The sequence below is a fragment of the Dioscorea cayenensis genome, chromosome 12, assembly GCF_009730915.1.
Source record: "Dioscorea cayenensis subsp. rotundata cultivar TDr96_F1 chromosome 12, TDr96_F1_v2_PseudoChromosome.rev07_lg8_w22 25.fasta, whole genome shotgun sequence".
Lineage (NCBI taxonomy): Eukaryota > Viridiplantae > Streptophyta > Magnoliopsida > Dioscoreales > Dioscoreaceae > Dioscorea > Dioscorea cayenensis.
This window is the reverse complement of record NC_052482.1, coordinates 11,571,016-11,592,036: the sequence shown is the minus strand read 5'-3', so window position 1 is coordinate 11,592,036 and position 21,021 is coordinate 11,571,016. Positions and strand designations below refer to the sequence as shown.

Genomic DNA, 21,021 nt, shown 5'->3' with positions numbered 1-21,021 from the left:
TCGGTTCACCGCATGATGACAACGACTACCCGATGAATATCAAGTCAGGACTCTACACTCCCACCTGAACTAACACTTGTAGTAATCAGCCGGTCGTGGAGACCACCTACTGTAGTAGGGTATTACCATACAAACTCAACAATAAGCACAACTCCGCACGGAGTACAATACCCAACACAATAACTAACAACAACAATACCTCAGCCATTTTTATAAGGAAATGATAAAAGCATAAGCAAAACTCAAGCTTTTAACACAAATCAATTTACATAATTCAACACAAGAAACAACACTGAAATTCTTTCCTTTGAACACAAATTGCATAAAAGAAGCACAAATCAATAAACTCCTTCCAGGGTTAAAACTTCTCAAAAGCAATCATAATAATCCACAAAAACTCATTAAGCAAGATAGATTATATAAACATATAAATATGGGTAATCTTCTAATAGAGTCATGCTTAGTAGTCCCACTCACAAGATTGACGATTTCACTTCCTCGCAAGCTAAACCTTTGCCATGAGCTAATGCTTCACCTTCTTGCCAATCACAATAAACAACATCAAATATTAATACAAAAATCCAAGTAAAGAAACCCTAGGTTCCTTCTACCAAACAACCCTAAATCGATCCTAGGGTTGGCTCAAAGCTAGGTCTAAAGGTTATCAATGAAGTCCTAAGGGTTAGAGCTTCACTCTAATCCACAAAATTAAAAGAAACAAGTAAAGCTTGTCTATACTACAGTAAAATCGTGATTACTACAGTAACCACGAAATTGTTACAATAAAAACTGGCCCTAAAACAAAGGTTTTCTCCCGGTTTACAACACCTAAATAAGAAACTTCTGTACAAACATTCACACAAGCGAATAACAAAGGCCATGGCTTCGATTTGAGCCTAAAATCAACCCAAACCATGATGTATTTTTAGGTTTTTGAATATTTTCAAAAACAAAAAAATACTAGAGAATACGAAAGAAAAACCTTGGATCGAAGCCTAATCGCGCTCAAGAGGATGAGAGGAGGATAATGGATGCTTTGATTCGCCGGAATGGTCATTGAAAATTTTTTTCTCAATTTGAGGTGCTCAGCCAAATGAGAAACAAATGAGTAGAAGGAAAAAAGATGAAGAAGGCTGAAAAACAGTATTGGGCTGTCTATCAAACAGGCTGCTTCAGCGAACTGGTTATAATAGAACAACTAATGTCACATGCCAACACCTTGTGATACATCATCATTGGCCCACCTAATGTCACATACCTTATTTAGTCCCTCTAATATAGTCAATTTGCCCCTTTGATCCCTATAATCAGTGGCAGAACCAGGATTTACTAATAGGGGGGCTAATTCAAAAAATATATATATATAAATACATCTAAATAAGTATTTATTCGAAATGTAAATAATGAGGTAATAAAATTTTTTATTAAACAACCACACTTTGAATACATAATTGGGAAAAACATACAATAGCTATTTATGCATGCTTGAACTAGAGCCGATGCCAGCGTTAGTGCTAGAAATGTGAGGCATGTGGGTCAGACTAAGAGGAGGTAACTGCATCCGCCGAGTTTGCATTTTCTGAAAACGTTGTAGAATTGCTTCATTGTCTATAGTTGCAAAAACCTCCCGCTCAATATAGACAACCAAGCTATCATTCATCCACTCGTCTCCCATTTTATTACGTAAGTCAGTTTTCACAATATTCATCGCCGAAAACACCCTCTCAACAGTAGCTGTCACAACTGGTAAAACCAATGCCAACTCGATAAGGCGATAAATTAGTGGAAAAATAATATGTTTACCTGTCTCAACCATCTTCCTAGCAAAACCTCCTAAGTCCCCAACATTTATAAAATCTGGATCATGCAGCACATCATAAATAAAAGTAGCAAGTTGATCCTCAAGCATCATGCGTTCAGTCATTGTGAAATCTTCGGGATAAAGTTCTGCAAGACGAAGTAGCTTATGGATGTTGAATTTGGAGAATGAGTCCCTTGGATCAAGGCATGACAGAAGAAGAAGTAACTCTGTGCTAGTTTCTGGGAAGCGGTTTTGCATTTCTTGTGCAATCAAATCAATGACCTAACATTGCCACAATAATAAAATTACAAATATTTCTAAGAAACTAAATTAATGAGATTTACAAATGAATATAAAGAATACTAACCTCACAGAAAATTTCAACGCGGTAATGGTGAAAATGAGTAATGACTTGCCCTTCCCATCTAGAACGACCACGGATTCGCATATGATCCTCCATATTAGGCACCGGGATAGAGTTTCCTTCACAAAAAGATCTAACTTGCTCCAAAAATGCCTCCCATCCTGTCTCCCTTAAGTCTTGAAGCTGAGCCTTTACAGCTTCAATCAAACACATTGCTTGAACAATATTTTGATCATTTTGTTGTAAGGCAAGTGATAACTCATTTGTTATTCCCAACAAACGCCTCATCAAATACATCACAAACACAAATTAATAATTCTCCATTTTTTCAATCAAACTTGCCGCTATGCCTCTATTGTCATTAGAAGCACCATCATCATGCACATTTTGAAGGACATTTAACACTGAAGTCCACATTGAGATTAACCGGAGAATGGTAGTGTAATGCGATCCCCAACGAGTATCACCCGGTCTTGCTAAACTGGATTCTTGATTTTGTCCTCTACCACTGGCTATCTCTACCTTCTCCAATTGCTCAACTAACTTGTCATGGTGATGTTGCCGAAGTTGGTCTTTCCTTTTGCAAGATGCCCCCGCCGTGTTAACAATCATAGTAACATATTGAAAAAAATCACTCACAATTCGATTGTCTTTAGCAACAGCAACAATCACTAATTGGAGCTGATGAGCAAAACAATGGATATACCTTTATGTATGGATTTTTCTTTTTAGGACAAGTGCCTTCAAACCGCTGAATTCTCCTCGCATATTTAAAGCCCCATCATATCCTTGTCCCCTCGGCCTTGAAAAGAGATAACCCTATGTTTAGCAAATAAACAATCAATGGCATTCTTCGATGAAATAGTCGATGTATCTGGCACATGAACCATAGCAAGAAACCTCTCTATCACATACCCATTCTTACTCACATAGCGCAAAACAACTCCCATTTGCTCCTTCACTGACACATCCCGGGCTTCATCAATCATAAGAGAAAAATACTTATCTCCTATATCATCAACAATAGCACATGTAATCTCTGTTGCACAAGCATTTGCTAACTCCTTCTGAATTTTCGGCGAAGTCATTTGATTATTTGCTGGAGCATTTTGATTAACCACCCTAAAAACCTTATCATTCCGCAGGCTATACCACTCGAGTAGCTCAAGGAAATTACCCTTGTTCAAGGAGCTCAAGGACTCATCATGTCCACGGAAAGGCAAACCTTGCTTCAATAGAAAACGCGTCACATCTAAAACAGCTGTTAAACGAGTATGATATTCAACCTCCATCTCTTGTGAATGTGTAGCCAATTGGTGTGACACGCTATGCCTTTGATTTTGGAAACTCTGAAATTGTACTCTTGCGTCATTATGCACACTGTTCACAGCACCAACATGCTCTACAAGTTTTTCTAATGCTTTTTTTCCAATTATTGAACCCTTTTTTAGTAAATGCATCTTCTCTTATTCAATTTCCCCTACTAGGTGTGAAAAGGTAACACCAAAAACAATATGCTGAATCTTTTGTCACACTGTACTCCAACCATGGATATTGTTTAAACCATGCATCCTGAAAACTCCTCCTTTGTTTGCCATACTCCTTTTATGGAAAACTATGGCCAGTTGGTTGACAGGGGCCTCTAGTTAAATATTCCCTTCGTACTTGATCTCTAATCCCGATATCAAAGTCTTCAATCGGCTTTCTTAGTCCTGGATCACTAATGATGTCATTTGAATTGAAATTCACATCGGTGTTTTTCTCACTTGATCCAGAGCTCAGTGGTGCTTTCGGACAATTGGATGACTCTTCACTCCGTGGTCGTTTAATTAAAAAATTATCCATGTCCAATTGGCTATGAAAGTGTATAATGCTATCCATTATCCAAAGACCAAAATAAACATGTATAAATACAATTGATAAGAAAATAGTAACTAAATATTCAAAGGCAATAATATTTGTAATTCATTTCAAAGCATAGAGTGTAGTCCAACAATTGATAATTAATTTAAATTAAACAAACAACTAAATTTAATAAATAAGAAATAGAGTGCAGTCCAACAAAATTCCCACCCAAAGCACACCATGCTATTTATGTTCTTCAGCCTTATCATTGTTCTCAAAGTTTGTGCATTATATAATATATATTAAGATTTTATTTCTCCCCTGGATGATCATCTAGTACAACAACTTAAGTAGTGTTTTCTTCCAATACTTATCTAGATATGGTTATATGTTGATGTTGTTCTTATTCAAAGCAAAACACTTGACTATCTCTAAGGAAAATTTGGACAATAACATAAGTTTCTAACTACCCACTATAGGGTTATTTTTATATCAGCCTCAAGGAAATATGGCTATAAGGCTATTCACAATTGCATTAAACATTAAAACCCAATAAATTAATCATAAAGGTCAATAAGCAAAATATTAATAATCAGGGAATAAATGATGTGTTACATACACAAATAAGCAAGTGTTGGATCAAATAAAACCAAGTTCATTCTGAGAAGAAAATTATGTGTTCATGTAAATTATCCAATGAGTGATTACTAAGAGTGCATGCTATAGATTTGATAGATTCATGTAAATTATCTAATGAGTGATTACTAAATGAGAAATAAACACATTCCTTATTTCCTAGCATATTCTATTAGATAATGTCATGGGGGTATGGAATGCTAGTTCTCATACCACCTATTGTGGATCATGATTCATGACCAGAGCCATCAAATCAAATCATTTAATCAATTCAATTTAATCAATTAAAAGACTTATTATGAAAAATGAACACCACAAATCCTTGTTTCATTAATTGCCTATCAAATCAGATCATTAATTACATGAGGATACCTTGTAAAGTTGAAGACTATGACCATCGGACAATACAAGCCAATGTCAATAATCAAATGAAAAATCTGAAAAATCGGATATTATCAAATGAAAATGTCTCAATTCAATTGTTGGTTATTATCAAATATCAATAATCAATCCATGGTCTTTATAGCTCATTCTCATAGTTTGAAAAATCTGAAAATTTATGTTTCTTTTTTTCAGTTTTTTTGTTGAAGTGATCGGAATCACAGATGTTGTTGCAAACTTGCAATATAAGTTGCCAAGTTGGAGAATATAAAAATTATGGTGTTCTTAAGTGCTTTGTTAATATATTCAACTCAAGTAACTATCATTATCAATGATCAATCATTTAATCATTCACATTAATCAATAATCATGTATCTTAATTTGACTGATTTTTATAGCATCTCCATAGACAAGTCCATGGAACAAATACTTACAAGTTACAAAAATGGCTCTCAAGTAAATAAGCTCATACAAATCTTAAGTAAAAGAACAAATACTTACAAGTTACAAAAATGGCTCTCAAGTTTCAAACTCAATCCCCAAAGAGTCAAAGCCAAATTCTTTGAATATGAGATTTTCTGGAAAAAAAAAAAACAATATAACACTGCTTCATGACTCTGATGAATGATGAACAAAAAATTCAAACAAAAAATTTAAAAATAAATTACACACACTAACACATAATGCTTACACAGTTACACTTTGGAGTTTGAACTTTGGAGAAACACCAAGAATCAAGGATTCAAGGCTCAAGGAGTCAAGACTTAAGAGTCAAGATCTTGTTTGTTGAGGCTTAATGAAACTTTAACTGGAGGATACAATGGATAGAAACTACCAAGAGAAGGGAATTTTTGATCTAGGGATTTATCTAATGAGTAAGAGCAACGGGCTGATTTTGAGCCGTTGAGGGCAACCAATGAAAAATTTGGGTATTGGATTCGGATCCTAATTTAAATCCGATAACCTGATAACAAAATTCAATGAGAATGAGAGGATTCGGATTTATCACATGGGCTACTTGTGTTTCTTATCGGATCCTAACTTAAACACCCAGGTCCCAACTCCCAAGCCAAGCCAATGAAACCATTACACCACATATTCTCAAGAGAAGACTGACCCCATGTAACCATTTATCTCTCTTTGACTTTGGCATTTTTATTCTCTATAGTTTGACTATTTAACTAGCTTCTTCTTCTTGTCCAGAGCTCCACCTGAGCACCTCCTCACTTAGTTACTTTTCAAGTCTTCATTCTCCATGATCCATTCCTCTTAGATTCCGGTAGATGGATGTCCGGCGACTCCTACAATTCGGCATCATCGCGTCAAGAAGTGTAGATTATTTATGCAGTGGTCCATTGGAGATTTGGAGTGGAGTTTCTTCCCGGATGGGGGGGCTTCCTTCTCCGGCAACCTCCGGCGAGGCTAGCTTAACAACGGCTTTTCCGGCGCCAAGGGGGGGCTGAAGCCCCCGCTCGCCCCCCCCCTTGGTTCCGCCACTGCCTATAATATAATTTGTCCTTGAGGGGTCCCTCTATTTTAACATTTGGAAAAAGTAAATCCCTCCCTCAAACGGATGTTCAATTTTCCGTCTGAAGCGCTGACATGGCGATATTAACTTCAGGATATTATTAAAAAAACTTCTTCGTGGATGATTACGGGGATATTAAGGTTCCTAACGGATCCGGATCCAAAGAGGATCTGGACCCAATATTTAAACGTCTAGAGAGTCCCATTTTTGTCGTCTTCACCCGAGAGCCGTCGTCTTCCTTGTCTCCATCCCCCAAGAACTCCCACAACAACCCTCTCTATCTTAAGCTTCTCACCGCTGGCGAACTCCCAACCACCACCAGCCACAATCACTAGCGAATATCCAGTCCCCTCTCATGAAGTGCCTAGGCTTGTGTGCGCTAAAGGTCTCAAGAATTACTTGCCAACTTTGATTTGATACAATTTGAAGATGAAATTCTCACTGGCTGTAATTGAAGATGTAATGCTTAAATGTAAATGGAGTTGAAGGGAAAAACAATGTACAGAAATAAAATTATTGATTTTGTGCAATTTGATTGTAATTTACAGCCCTTTTAAAGTTTGTTCTCCAACTATTAATCATGCCCTGTCAATCTGACGGTGGACAGCATACAAATTTTGGTGAATTTACATGTATATGTGTGTGTGTGTGTGTGTGTGTGTGTGGAGAAGTTCAAGTTTTATTATACAATATATTTTTACACAATCATGCTATTGTATCTTCATAATTTGATAATAATAGGACTTTTATAATATGAATTTATACAATCATGCCATTGAAAACAAATTTGATTACAATTTAATTGTAAACATCAGATACTGCAAACATCCATAGTATGATTTTCTCAAACATAATTATATCATATTGAAATTTGATAAGGTTTTGTACACATCCTTTTCTACAAACATCCTATGATCATATAAAAAATTTCATATATATTAGGATTTTCTAGGTTGTTCATAATTTTTCCAGGTTTTCCAAAAATGTCATATAAAGTTCACTTCAAATACTACATAATAAACATCAATAGTATGAGTTTTTTCATGTTCTTCACCGGTGACTATGGCTCGTGGTGGTGGTGAGTTCACCAGCGGTGAGAAGCTCGAAGGAGGGAGAGTTGTTGTGGGAGCTCTTAGGGGATGGAGACAAGAAAAACGACGGCTCTCAGGTGAAGACGACAAGGACGAGGGCACCCTCTATTATTTTAGGTATCGGGTTCTGATCTAAAGAGGATCCGGACCGGTTAGGAACCTTAATATCCCCTTAATCATCCACTAAAGAGTTTTTTAATAATATCCTGAAGTTAATATCACCACATCAGCACTTCAGACGAAAAATTGAACGGTCATTTGAAAGATGGACTTACATTTCCCAAATATTAAAATAAAGGGACCTCTCAGGAACAAATTATATTAGAGGAAGCGAAAGGGCAAATTAACTATATTAAAGGGACTAAAGAGAGGTATTCTACCTTTTCAAATAGTTCACCAATGTAATTAATGCACATTTTAAAAAATAAACTTATTCCATATGTAATTAATGTACATTAAAGGGACTAAAGAGGATCCGGACCGGTTAGGAACCTTGATATCCCCTTAATCATCCACTAAAGAGTTTTTTAATAATATCCTGAAGTTAATATCACCACGTCAACGCTTCAGACGAAAAATTGAACGGTCATTTGAAAGATGGACTTACATTTCTCAAATGTTAAAATAAAGGGACCTCTCAGGGATAAATTATATTAGAGGAAGCGAAAGGGCAGATTAACTATATTAAAGGGACTAAAGAGGATATTCTACCATTTCAAATAGTTCACCAATGTAATTAATGCACATTTTTATAAATAAACTTATTCCATATTAGTGCCATGTCATCAACACGGACCGAAATAACAAATTACATTCGTACTAAATGTTTCAAAAAGTACAAAAACGGCTTTAAACTATAGGTACAACGGAAGGATAAATTTTTTGATAAAAAAAAATAAGTTACGTGTGAGGACCATATACATCATCAATAATTGATCGTTTGGTTCATATGCATTGATCTAGCAAATGAAGGATAACCTTGCTCATTGTGTTTGGGGCATTTTAAACCTTGAATAATAAAAATTCATATAAAATATTTTTCATAATAAAATTAATACCACTAGACCAAAAATAAAAGGTTTGATGCCACTTTGAGCAAAGTGGGGAAGGTAACTAAAGTGGTGGCTTGAGTTATAGAGAGGATAAGGATAACTAAAAGATAATAAATAAATAAATAAATAAAACTACAGTGAAAATGCAAAAGAAAATACACGATGATAGAGCAGAATTAAAAATTAAAATGATAAAACTATTGAAAAAATGGATTATGTGCAATTAACTTTCAAGGAGGCAGTTTGGTTGAAATGCATGTCTTCTTAGGTATAGCATTTTAAAATTGAACGAGTTGTTTCGAGAAGGACCAAGATGGAACATATAAATGCTAACTTTTTGTAATACCAAATGCTCAGTGATATAATAATTTTATCTATGAAATATAAAATGGTTTTTGAGAATAATAAGTAATATATATGTTAACTTATGATCTATTTGTATCAGGTTCCTTGTATAAGGTGTTTATATTTTTGTTAAAAAAACATATTCGAATCTCAACTTAAGTAAGATGAGGGTACATGTGTATTAAGATATTAATTATATATTAATACCTATCTCTAATATGACTTAAAAAAAAAAGTAACAGATATTTACTACTATGAAATTAGTAATTTCATTGACAAGCAAATACCCCATTAACTAATCTTATTGGTTTCAAAAGTGCAAATTGATTTTCAATTTGGATTTATTTTAGCTTGTGATTATAGACAATAGATGATAAAATTTATGTTAAAAATATATATCAAGAGAATTTAAGAGTAAATTGTGATCTGTACATGATTAATTGAGATTTTGATGTGCAAGGCATTGATTTCTTTTGAAAAAAAAAATTCTATAACTACTAAAAAAATGTCACGCGTTCATATATTCTAATATTTGTCATATGTAAATCCCAAAACTCAAATTCAAAAGGGTATGAATGCCACTCAGAACTCAAGGATTGCATAGGATATGGAGAACTTTTGAAAGCATCAAGCGAGGTAAATTTATGGTAAAAAAAAACATGAATATATATATATATATATATATAACAACATCCCTAGTCCTAGATTTCAAATGTTGAAAGGTTATATCTGGATTTTAAAAAAAAAATACAAACGTCCACAGAAAATGTATAATATATATATATATATATATTAATATGAAGAAAGTATTCAAACAATGAGATAATACAAAACAAAAAAGTTCATAATCCAGCTGTATTGATCCCATTGTGAAAGATGTGGTGTGGGATTTTCAAATATTTTGAGTTTAAACCCGCTAGGTGCATGTTGTGGTGAATTTTTCTATATGCATTAAAATAATAGTTAAATAATTTGCTGAGAAATTAATGTTAAATTTAGTAAGAATCTATAGATACTATTAAATTAGATATATAATCTACTTCGAAGGAACAATTTTAATTTTTTAGAATATTTAAGTTTTTATTTATAATATTAATTAAAAAATATTAATTATACCTAATTATTTATGCAATAAATGTCCATAAGACCTTTGAAATCCAAAATGTAAAATAGTTTCTATGATAAGATCTGTTTAATTATATTATTTTATATATGATATTGCCCCAAAACTCCTCACAAAATTTTAAAAACTTCGATGCGAAGCTGAGAAAAATGCCTGGTAATTATAATTTGACATGATAAAGAGAATAAAAGAGGATAAGCTATCATATCTCCCTCTGATCTTTTGTTTGGTGAATTAACATAATATAATAGTCCTATTCTATTGACGTACTTTATCTTACCCTACACCAGATAACTAATTCCATAGGGAGGGTTTGAATAGAAATGTGTAGAATAGGATAAAAATAAATTTACTTGTTTATTGTTTACTTGATTTCTCTCCTTCTAGTGTTTTATCATATCTTTGCCACTTTCAATCGTTGTACTCGAGACTTGATACGAGAAGCTTGTTAACAATAAAATATGTCGAAATAGTCTACCATTTTTTACTACAAAATATAATTTTATTATAAAAATTAATTTTGTCTATTTACATTCAATTCATATCATATCTAATTTTTTTTTTTTTTGAAAAGGTGGATAAACCACAGATATATAAAAAAAGAAACAAGCTACAAAAAGGCCAGCGGCCCTAACAACAAGCCAACAGGGCAACAAGACACCACAAGCAGTGGGACACAACCCCCCACAAAACAAAACATCCAACCACAAAAAAGAGGACAAGACACTGTCCTCCACCTACAGCCAACAAGCGACTAGCTCATGCCCTGCTCAAAAGCCACGCCTGAAGATGTAATGCCTCCACCCCCAATCATGGGAGCTAAGGGTCTCCAAGCTCTGTCGAATATCAACAAAAGTCTCCTCCATCTTCTCACGTGCACTCTCTGACACTGAGGAAAACCAGGATAGTAACAAACGATCAATTTTCAAGATGAACTCATGAGTAGACATACATTTGGCATTAAAGATGCAATCATTTCTAGCTAGCCAAATATTCCACACAATTGCTTTTACAACTAAGTCCCCTACATCTCTACTGATCGCACGCACCGACGATCTCCAACTACCCCAAACCTCCTGTAAGGACCCAGGGGGCTCAGGGAGACGCAGAAGGCGAACAAAATAAGCCCACACCTGTCTAGCGAATGAACACTGCAAGAAGAGATGGTCCGCCGACTCTATAGCATTGTAGCACATGACACAAGTAGCAGTAGGGAGCCGATTACAGCTTCTGTTGGCAAGAACCTCCAGAGTAAGGATCCTTTTTTTCCACGCCAACCAGTTAAAGATAGTGACTTTCTTCGGACATGGCTTCCGCCAGAAGAATCTCACCATAGGGCATCTCAACCCACCATCGTTCATGAAGCTTTAGAAGGATTTAACAGTGTAAATGTCGTTCCCCGTGAACTTCCATCTCTTGCTATCAATCGAGGAGTCATCTCTAACCCTAAGCCTGTCACTAACTCTTAAGCAATCCCTTTCCGCTATGAAAGGGGCCTGCTCCAAAAGAAATTTCAAATCACCTACAATACCATTTGGATCAGTCGTCCTCCTAAATTCCTCTGACCAAAAGTACATCGGAGCTCGCCCGGCAAGCCAAGGGTCCTTCTAGAATAGAGTCCGAGTTCCCGAGTAAACCTCATGTCCAACACACCCTCTAAGCCCCGGCAGGCAGCGTAACACCCCTTTCCAGAAAAAGGAGATCCTACCCGATTGTCTAGGAAACAGATGAGTTAATGGGTTATTCGATGTGCATCAAACAAAATATAGGACATGAGTTTCTCATGCAAGTATTTTTTTTCCCACTCCTATCGAATCTTCGAATCTAATTCACCCTTGTCCTATCATGTTCACCAAATGACCTTATATATATATATATATATAATATTATGTCTATTGTATGATTTAACTTTGGATTAATTTTTTGATAGGTCACTAAGTTTTGAACTTATTTCTTTCCAGTTACCAAGTTTTAATTTGTATCATAAAGGTTACTAAATTTTGATTTTGTTTCACCGGGAGGTTACCCGCGAGTGACCACATCCATGATAATGACATGGATGCCGGAAAAAACACAGTCAGCATGCCCAGCCACGTCGTCAATCTGAGTTGGAGCCTCCACGTCAGCCGGTCTGTCCACGTCAGCAGACTTGTCCACGTTAGCCTATCCACGTCAGCCTGTGAATAAATATTGTAAGTATGATGGTTAAATATTCACAGGCTAAAGTGGACAAGTCTGCTGACGTGGAGGCTCCAACTCATATTGACGACCTGGCTGGGCATACTGACTGTGTTTTTTCCGGCATCCACGTCAGCATCATGGATGTGGTCACTCGCGAGTAACCTCCCGGTGAAACAAAATCAAAATTTCGTAACCTTTATGATACAAATTAAAACTTGGTAACCGGAAAGAAATAAGTTCAAAACTTAGTGATTTATCAAAAAATTAAACCATTTAACTTTATGTGGAACTTGTGTTAAATTTTAAACATTTAAAATTATTGTTAAAAAAATTAAGTAGAATTGACACAATTTTGACTTCATTAATTTTAATTGATATAAATCCTTTTAAAAATTTTAATTTTATAATTAATAATTCATATTTATTAACATAAATAATGGAAAAATAAGTAATGTATATAATTATTTTAATAATTAAATTCATAAAATAAAAATAAATCTATGCAATACCAATGAAATATTTTTTAAAATTGGAAACTTAACCGGTGGCAACACATTAAAAATAAATGTACCTTGTACATGTGCAAAATGGTCAATTAGTAATCTATCCTGATCAATTATTGTACGAATAGCATTTACTGCTGCAGCTTGAGCAGCATGGGGTGTTTCTTCTTGTGCCTTTGAATCCAGAAGTACTCGCGAAGGCCCAAGAAACCACCTGACCACGTACATTTGAAACATTTACAATGATATTATTGAAACTCACTTGAACATGAATAACTCTTTTTTAGTATTCTACGTGCATTCTTGCGTTTTTTCAAGTGAATAACTCTTTTTTGATATTCTACGTGCATTTTTGCGTGAACCAATACGGGAACCAATTCTTGGTATAGATTTTGTCATATTTTATTATCTCATAATAATGAGACACAAATATATGTAAATATACAGAGATATCCATTTCATGTTAAAACGGATCCCCTATACAATGCAGGGAGATATCCATTTCATGTTAAAACGGATCCCCTATACAATACAAGGATTAGAAAAAAAAGTTTTCTTTTTTTAAAAAAAAATTACCCTTGTCTCTATTTATGTCTTGGATTGGAACACCTCAAATAAAATATTTTTGAAATTAAAAAAATAAATAAATAAATTCACTTGGGACAAGGACATGTGCAAAGAGGTCCCGGCATGACAATAAATGTTGTGGTTTTTATCGTTACGTGTGTGGCTTGAGGGTGCATGCAACAACTATCCAATCTTCAGATCTACTCATCTGCCGCCCCTTCTGCTCCTTTCATTATATATATTTTGACAAAGGCAACACTCGTTTGTCAAATATATACGTGGGCTGAAAATTAAACATTCATTAGGTGATACGAAGTTTAGATTATAAACATACATCTATAATTGGGGGTTCATTACTATCACCGTGTTTAATGGGACTTCAAATCAAAAATTTTTTAATGTCTCACACCAATATTTTTTGTAGTGTGAACAATGTGACTGGATTATAAACCTTTTGCCTATATATACTCCCTTCATTCTCTGAAATACAATTGATTTAAAGATTTTGGACAAAAATTAAATATAACATTAAATTTTTTAAAATTTAGAATAAACATGACTACTCTGTTTTTAAGAACCATATTCTTTTCTTTGGATTATAAATATGATTCTCTTAATTTATATAACTTAAAAATTAAATAAAGTAAAATTGTGAAAAAAAATAAATATTATTTTGATATTACAAAATGATAACTATTTTAGAAAAAAAATTTCAAAAAACTTGAATTTCATAATTAAAAGAGTATATATTTTAACAATGTAGGCAACCTACCACACTCACACTTTATTTATACCTAAACCATCTATTAAGAAAAAGTTAAACTCTCAACCTCTGGCATGAAATTCAAGTGCCTTATCCACTCGGTCATTACGATAGCAACTATTTTTTATATTTTCATGCTTTTGCATATATGATATATGGCCCTTATATATTATGATATTATAATCTAGTTATCATACATATATATACTTTTATAAATTTCATATGTATAAATATGAAGATGTCCTACTACAAGCCGAAGCTAGCACATATATTATAGTAGAGTTGATATTTTATTTGAGTGTTTGAATTCATATTTTGTCCATTTTTTTAAAAAAAAAAAATCTACAATATAAAATCGGTATTTCTTTTATTTTCCAAATAAAAATTGAGAGTTTATTATAAGACTTATTCATATTTTAAAAAAAAAAAAACCTGATATCAGTTTTTTTTTTTAAATATGAATAAGTCACGGACTCCAACCCTTAATCATTAACAATCATGGAAAGGGAGGGGCTGTAAAATCTAATCTTTGTTAGACCCAGTTTAAGTTGGATATAAATAGAATTGAGTCTTGATGAGTTTACATGTTTATTGACCCATAAAACTTACATTGGATAACATGACAGCAAGTTAAGATTATTTTCCTTAATATGATTGACTCATTTTTAAATCAAAGCATTTGGGCTTTTAGTTACTTGAATAATTTTTTGGCGTTTTGGCGGTTTAATTAGCTTTGGAAAAATAAAGCATAAGTGCTAATTTCAAGGCCTAAAATATATAGTGTGGGTTACCCTTGTCAATCTTTTCTTTTATGTTTGTTTTTAGTGGAAAAAACTTTTATATAAATTGATTTAGTGGAAAACCTTTTATATAAATTGAACACAGCTTTTACTTAATTAGTATTGACGAAAATAAAATATTGTAGTATTAACTTTATATATTTTTAAAAATTAATAACTTTTGTTAATATTAATATTTTTAAACAACATAATTAGTAATTATATTTTTTAATGATTAAAATTTATTAATTTTTTTACAAATGCAACAAGTATATATTATATATACAGTCACAGATGTGCACACAGTCGAGAATTGAAAGTCCAGCCATGTGTCCTTACCCAGAGATATAGGGTTTAGGCTTCAAGTCAGCACCCACAATTGAGAACCCATTACTACTACAGGAAAGTACCCAAAATTTATTCTAAAGTTTGCATAATCCCAATAAATCCCTGTAACTATTGGGATTCTTTATAGGTCCCTCTTTTTTTTATTTCTTTTTCAAACCATTCTCACTTAACAGAGGTTGTTAAGCCGTTATGTGGGACTAAAATTACTTCAACGCCCCTGATCTCAACCGCCTGAAACCACACCTTCTCCCATCCTGTCAACCGGCTGAAATGACCAAAAAACCCCTACAAATTCCATGGGAACTGCTTGCGAGCGCGAGGTCCGGGGAGGATGGGAGGGGGGGGCTTATCAAAAGTTGCCACAAGAATCATTGGGAATCACGTTGCAAACCCTATCTTCGATGACGCCGCATCCCTTCGCCTCCCTCCTTCTTATTGTGGTGAAGCCCGTTAAAATCCCCATTTTCCTGCAGTCGTCTTTCTTGTAAAACTTCACCTTCAAGTTCTCCGGAGACATTTCAATCTTTGGTTTTTGAATTGTTCATGAATATCTCTGGCAAGACTTCAATGAACTGAAGGTTGGCGACTTGGTTCAAGGAAAAAAAACAGAAAGGTGTGAAGACATACCTAAGAGGCCATCGAAGGAAGTTTCCCATCTTGGCATTCTTTATTTTCTGTGTAATATTGTTTACTTCCTATGTAAATATCGACATATTGTGGCTTGTAGATCATAATGTTTGTTGCTTGGGTTGTGCAGTTTCTCTGTATCATTTGTGGTTTGATGTGTATAATATTGTGTTCATCTTTCAGTTATTGACTCAGTGTGTGCATTCTTTTACATAGAACAGAAGATGGCAACAACACTTGTGAACGCTCGGAGTTGAAAAAACAAATGAAGAGGTGGCACTGGGAGATCCTCCGACGGATGCCATTTGCCCATTTGATGGACATTGCACCTGTATTGCAAGTGAGAGGGGTTCTTGACACACTGTTACAAGTTTACGATAACCTCGGCCAGTGCTTTAAGATAGGGGAAAACATGCTCTCATTTAGAGAAAAAGATGTCGCACTCATTCTAGGCCTCCACTGTAATGGAGATACCGTATTCTTTAAGCACGAGAGGGTCCAATCCGAATTTTAGAAGACTTTTCTGCATAAAATGCATAACCGTCACCGCGATGCAATTAAAGAAAACCTATTTACGCTTGTACGCAGCAAAGACTATAAGGAGGAGATCTTTGAGAAGCTCCTCGTGGTATACTTCATGACTACGGTCTTCTTCCCCAATATTTCTCTTAATGCGCCACCATTCGCATCAAAGTACGTTGACGATCTGGCCTCGCTCAATCATACGCTTGGGCACATGCTACTTATAGGTGGTGTGATAAGTGCTAAACTAACCATATTTTCTATATTAGTTACACTGCATTTAGCATGAAGTTTTACATGTTTAGAACCAAAATAATACAAAATTTTATTTGTTTGTTCACCATTGTCTTTATTTCTATTTTAGGAAAAAAGAAGTAAAATCATGGGTGTTTTGAAGCGAAATGGACCAAGTTGCCGAATCAAGGCTTCACCATAGCTCACAACGGGCTTCATGACAAGTTACCATGCCTGTTGTCTACACTTACCACTGTCGTGATCAGGCCGTGGCAGCATGAACACACCGATAGCAATACATAAGCCACAATGGCTTCACAATGATCTTTGTGAATACCATCACGGTCATTATCAAGACACATAATGCCCAGAGGACCGTTCCAGGGCGCGACTTGGAGCCAAGCAACAACTTACTGACCACAGGTATCACAACACCCATGGTGAGACCGTGGCGGAATCCAACTCTATAAACACCCTAGGTTTCTTTGAAATCGGGGAGACTTTGTTGCCAAATAAGGTAGGGCGGCCAAATTTCTGGAGATCTAAGCGGCAGAGACAGGTTTTCTTCCATAATCCAGTGGATTCTAGTGGATTTCTCAAAAGTACATCAACGAGCATTATCAGAGAAGATCGCGTGTGCACGAGTGACAAGTGTCATACGGACAACCTTGGGCTTATTTATTCTTTATTTGGTCTTGTGGCTTACTTGCCTTTGATGCTTTGCTTTTTATGATTTATAAGAACCTAATTCAAGGGGAATTGTATGTCTAGGTCCCTTGGTTATTATTTGTGAATCTTGATTGATTAATATATATTGTCCTAGTTTTCGTAATCATCGCATGTTCTTAATTGATTATTACTGTTAATGTGGATGAGGAGGTTATACCCACATGTTGATGACGCCCATGTCATGATAGATCTATGCATGTTCTAAGAGGTTAGGCATAGGTAGGTTTCTAGATTAGGGATAGATTTACCCCTTAGGCTCAGGGTTTGATTTTTCTCTTCTCATGGGATTCCCACACTTAAGACAAACATAGGAGGCTGGGGTGGAAGATACTCCAGCTTAAGTTCCTAGTGATTTAAACCTAGTCGCCAAGGGATTTGGAGCTAGTAGGCCTTTGAATTCCCCTAGTTTGATCCTAGAATACGAATGCCACTTAACGTCTATCAAAATTAATAATCAAGATAACTATAGTACATACTTCCAACTCCTTCCAATTGTGCTTAACGACGTCTCCAATTGTATTGTTCAATAATATTATACAAGTAAACTAAAAAAAAAGCATAAACGATTAAGTTATTGATTAAGTGAAAAAGAATTAATATGAGCCGCTCGCCATTCCTGGAAATACAATCCTCGTGCTCACCCATGAGATATTACTTGATGACCCGTACACTTTCAGTATTACAGACCAATAATAGTATTAAGTACATACTTGCATGTTTATATATTTGCATAATTTTCACACCCCATAAGTGTCTGTTAAGTTTTTGGCGCTATTGCCGGGGAGCACTTAGTCGAGAGATTCTAGAAAAACTTGTAGCTTAGTGTTTTAGCCATTTATTCTTTTTTATATTTAATTCAGTCAATTCAGTTTATCATGTGTGTCTATCGTTGCTACACAATACTGTCAACAATTTTCTTTTCATGGCAGGTATGAAAGGTTAGTTGGAGAAGGTACTAGCCCTGCTTGATCAATGGATAGAACACCATGTAACATAGAAACTTGATACACAATACGTCAATATAGTTGAGCCGTGCCCAACACCCGATATTTGCTTTGGGCAACATAAAAAGACAGTTTGGCATGAAACATTTGATCAGTTCATGAAGATAGGAGAATCAGAAGAGAGAACAGTGAGTGGTGTCATTGAAGACTTTATGGGAATTAACAGATCAGATAGAAGACATCAACAAAGAGGAATTAATTGATTGTCAAATTACACGACCACTGAAAAGGAATTGCTAGCAGTAATCTTCACCTTTGACAAATTATGGCCATATCTTGTACTTTCAAAAGTCCTGGTCTACACCGATCACTGCACGCTCAAGCATCTCATGAGTAAGACTGATGCTAAACCAGGCCTAATCAGGTTAATTTTACTCTTGCAAGAATTCAATGTGGAGATCAAGAACAAGTGAGGAGCGGAGAACTTAGCTGCAAACCATCTATCCAGGCTAGAAGACTCCGAAAAGAAATCATTATAGGACAGAGACATTAACGACACCTTCCCTGAAAAATGCTTGTATAGATTTAATATGATAAGAGATGAAGACCCGTCATGGTTTGCTTACTTCACAAATTATTTGTTTGCAGGAACCCTTTCTAATTGGTTCACATACCAACAAAAGAAGAAATTCTTCTCATACCTCAAACACTATTTGTGGGAAGATCCATTTTTGTTTAAAATCTATGCAGACCAGATAATTAGAAGATGTGTACCACGATCTGAATGATGGGATATTCTCTAACATTGTCACTCAGGACCAGCTGAAGGCCATTTTAGGGCAAATCGAACAACAAGCAAGGCCCTGGAATCAGGTTTTTATAGGCCCAGAATATTCCAAAATGTAAAAAGATATGTACAGAATTGTGACAAATGCCAATGCACAGGTAATCTTTCTCGCAAAGATGAAATGCCCCAAAATTCTATTCTTATATGTGAAATCTTTGATGTGTGGGGTATTGATTTTATGGGGTTGTTTCCTACATCATTTGGTAACAAGTTTACTTTGGTTGTAGTTGATTATGTTTCCAAATGGGTAGAGGCATAAGCTCTCTCGACAAATGATGCTAGGGTCATGATCAAATTCTTAAAGAAATTATTCTCTAGATTTGGAACACCTAGGTCAATATTAAGTGATAGGGGTACACACTTTGCCAATAATAAGCTTATGAAAATCTTGAGGAGGTACGGAGTTACACATAAACTAGCCACCCCTTATCATCCACCAAAAAGTGGGCAAGTAGAAGTGTCTAATCGAAGTTGAAACAAATTTTAGAAAAAACTATAGCTCATCATCAGAGGGATTGGTTGGATAAATTAGATTATGCCTTGTGGGCGTACCGAACTGCATTCAAAACACCTACAGGAACTTTAACTTACAAATTAATATATGGAAAAACCTATCACATCCTTGTAGAACTTGAATACATAGCATATTGAGAAATATATAGCTTAAATCTTGATATTCATCTCGCAAGAAGGAAGATAAAGTTGCAAGTATATGAACTTGAAGAGTGGAGGATGACTGCCTATGAAAATGTGGAGATTTACAAAGAGCGCATAAAGAGATACCATAGTCAATACCTCAGACGTAACAAGGAGTTTCCAGAAGGGGATCAGGTCCTCCTTTTTAATTCAAGGCTAAGGTTGTTTCCTAGTAAGCTAAAATCATGATGGTCATGACCATTCGTAGTAACGTAAATTTTTCCCTATGGCACTATAAAGATAACTCAACATAAAACAGGTACATACAAGGTAAATGATCAAAGTTTAAAGTATTATTTAGGGGAGCAATTGGACTAACAAGGGAAAGGAATTTGACCTTTCAGAACCATCGTAAGGTAAGAACAGATATGTCAGGCTCGTGACGTAAAGCAAGCACTTCTTGGAAGGCAACTCTAGTAGTTTTCTATGTACTAGTTCGTTTAATATTAGTTTTATATCATATTCATTAGTTAATAAAAAAAAAAAACAACAACAGTGGTAATTAATTTAAGGGATTTGAAGTTGGCTTATCATCATTGAACTTTATGAGCAAAACATGATTGGGGAATCTACTATTGTCAGCAAGAATTGTTTTTATACCATTTTACACAGGGAAAACCCTTAGTTTTTCACTGCGAGCATCACAATGGGCATAATTGACCTGTTATACCAGTTGTGATGCACAGGTAGAGAGCTATGCTCTTCTGGAGAATTTGAGTGAGTTGATCATGGACACATAACGCCTGTGATCACGATTGTGGCAATCTATCACTACTGTTTCACGAATCTTGCTAAGTCTCTAGGTTTTCCAGAGGTATGGCACGGCCTCACCACACTTGTTGTATGGTCGTGGTGAGCACAACGAGCCTTAGAACGGCCATTGCCAACACATAGAAACTTTTAAGCCCTAGCTGCATTGATAACGACCCCATAATGGGCTTGTCACGGCCGTGGTGCCTCAAAGAGACTGAACCGATAAACAACGGCCATTGCTTGGCCGTTGTTAACCCTGTTATGAGGTAATATAAAGTCGCCGACGGCTGACTCTTAGCCTTTCTCACTAAAAACCGAATTTTCTCTCTGCCACTTCATCAGAGAACCTTCCCTAACGTTCG

The 21,021-nt window shown here is 35.2% G+C and overlaps 1 protein-coding gene across 1 annotated transcript; it reads right to left on the bottom strand.

The window, feature by feature from the left end:
- Positions 1-1,471: 1,471 nt before the first annotated feature.
- LOC120273164 lies at positions 1,472-3,457 on the bottom strand. The gene is made up of 4 exons (XM_039279808.1): positions 3,053-3,457; positions 2,504-2,846; positions 2,169-2,362; positions 1,472-2,083 (listed from the first exon to the last, which is right to left on the bottom strand). Exons 1-4 carry the CDS (start codon positions 3,455-3,457, stop codon positions 1,472-1,474), a joined length of 1,554 nt encoding a protein of 517 aa, XP_039135742.1.
- Between the last annotated feature and the right edge of the window lie 17,564 nt (positions 3,458-21,021).

Excerpts from the sequence above, each read along its gene's own strand:
- LOC120273164 (XM_039279808.1), bottom strand. The coding sequence starts at position 3,457 with ATGGAGGTTGAATATCATACTCGTTTAACAGCTGTTTTAGATGTGACG. Across the intron at positions 2,847-3,052 it reads TAGAGAGGTTTCTTGCTATG|CTCCAATTAGTGATTGTTGC; the intron begins GTTCATGTGCCA and ends TTTGCTCATCAG. Across the intron at positions 2,363-2,503 it reads CAATAGAGGCATAGCGGCAA|CTGTAAAGGCTCAGCTTCAA; the intron begins GTTTGATTGAAA and ends GTTTGATTGAAG.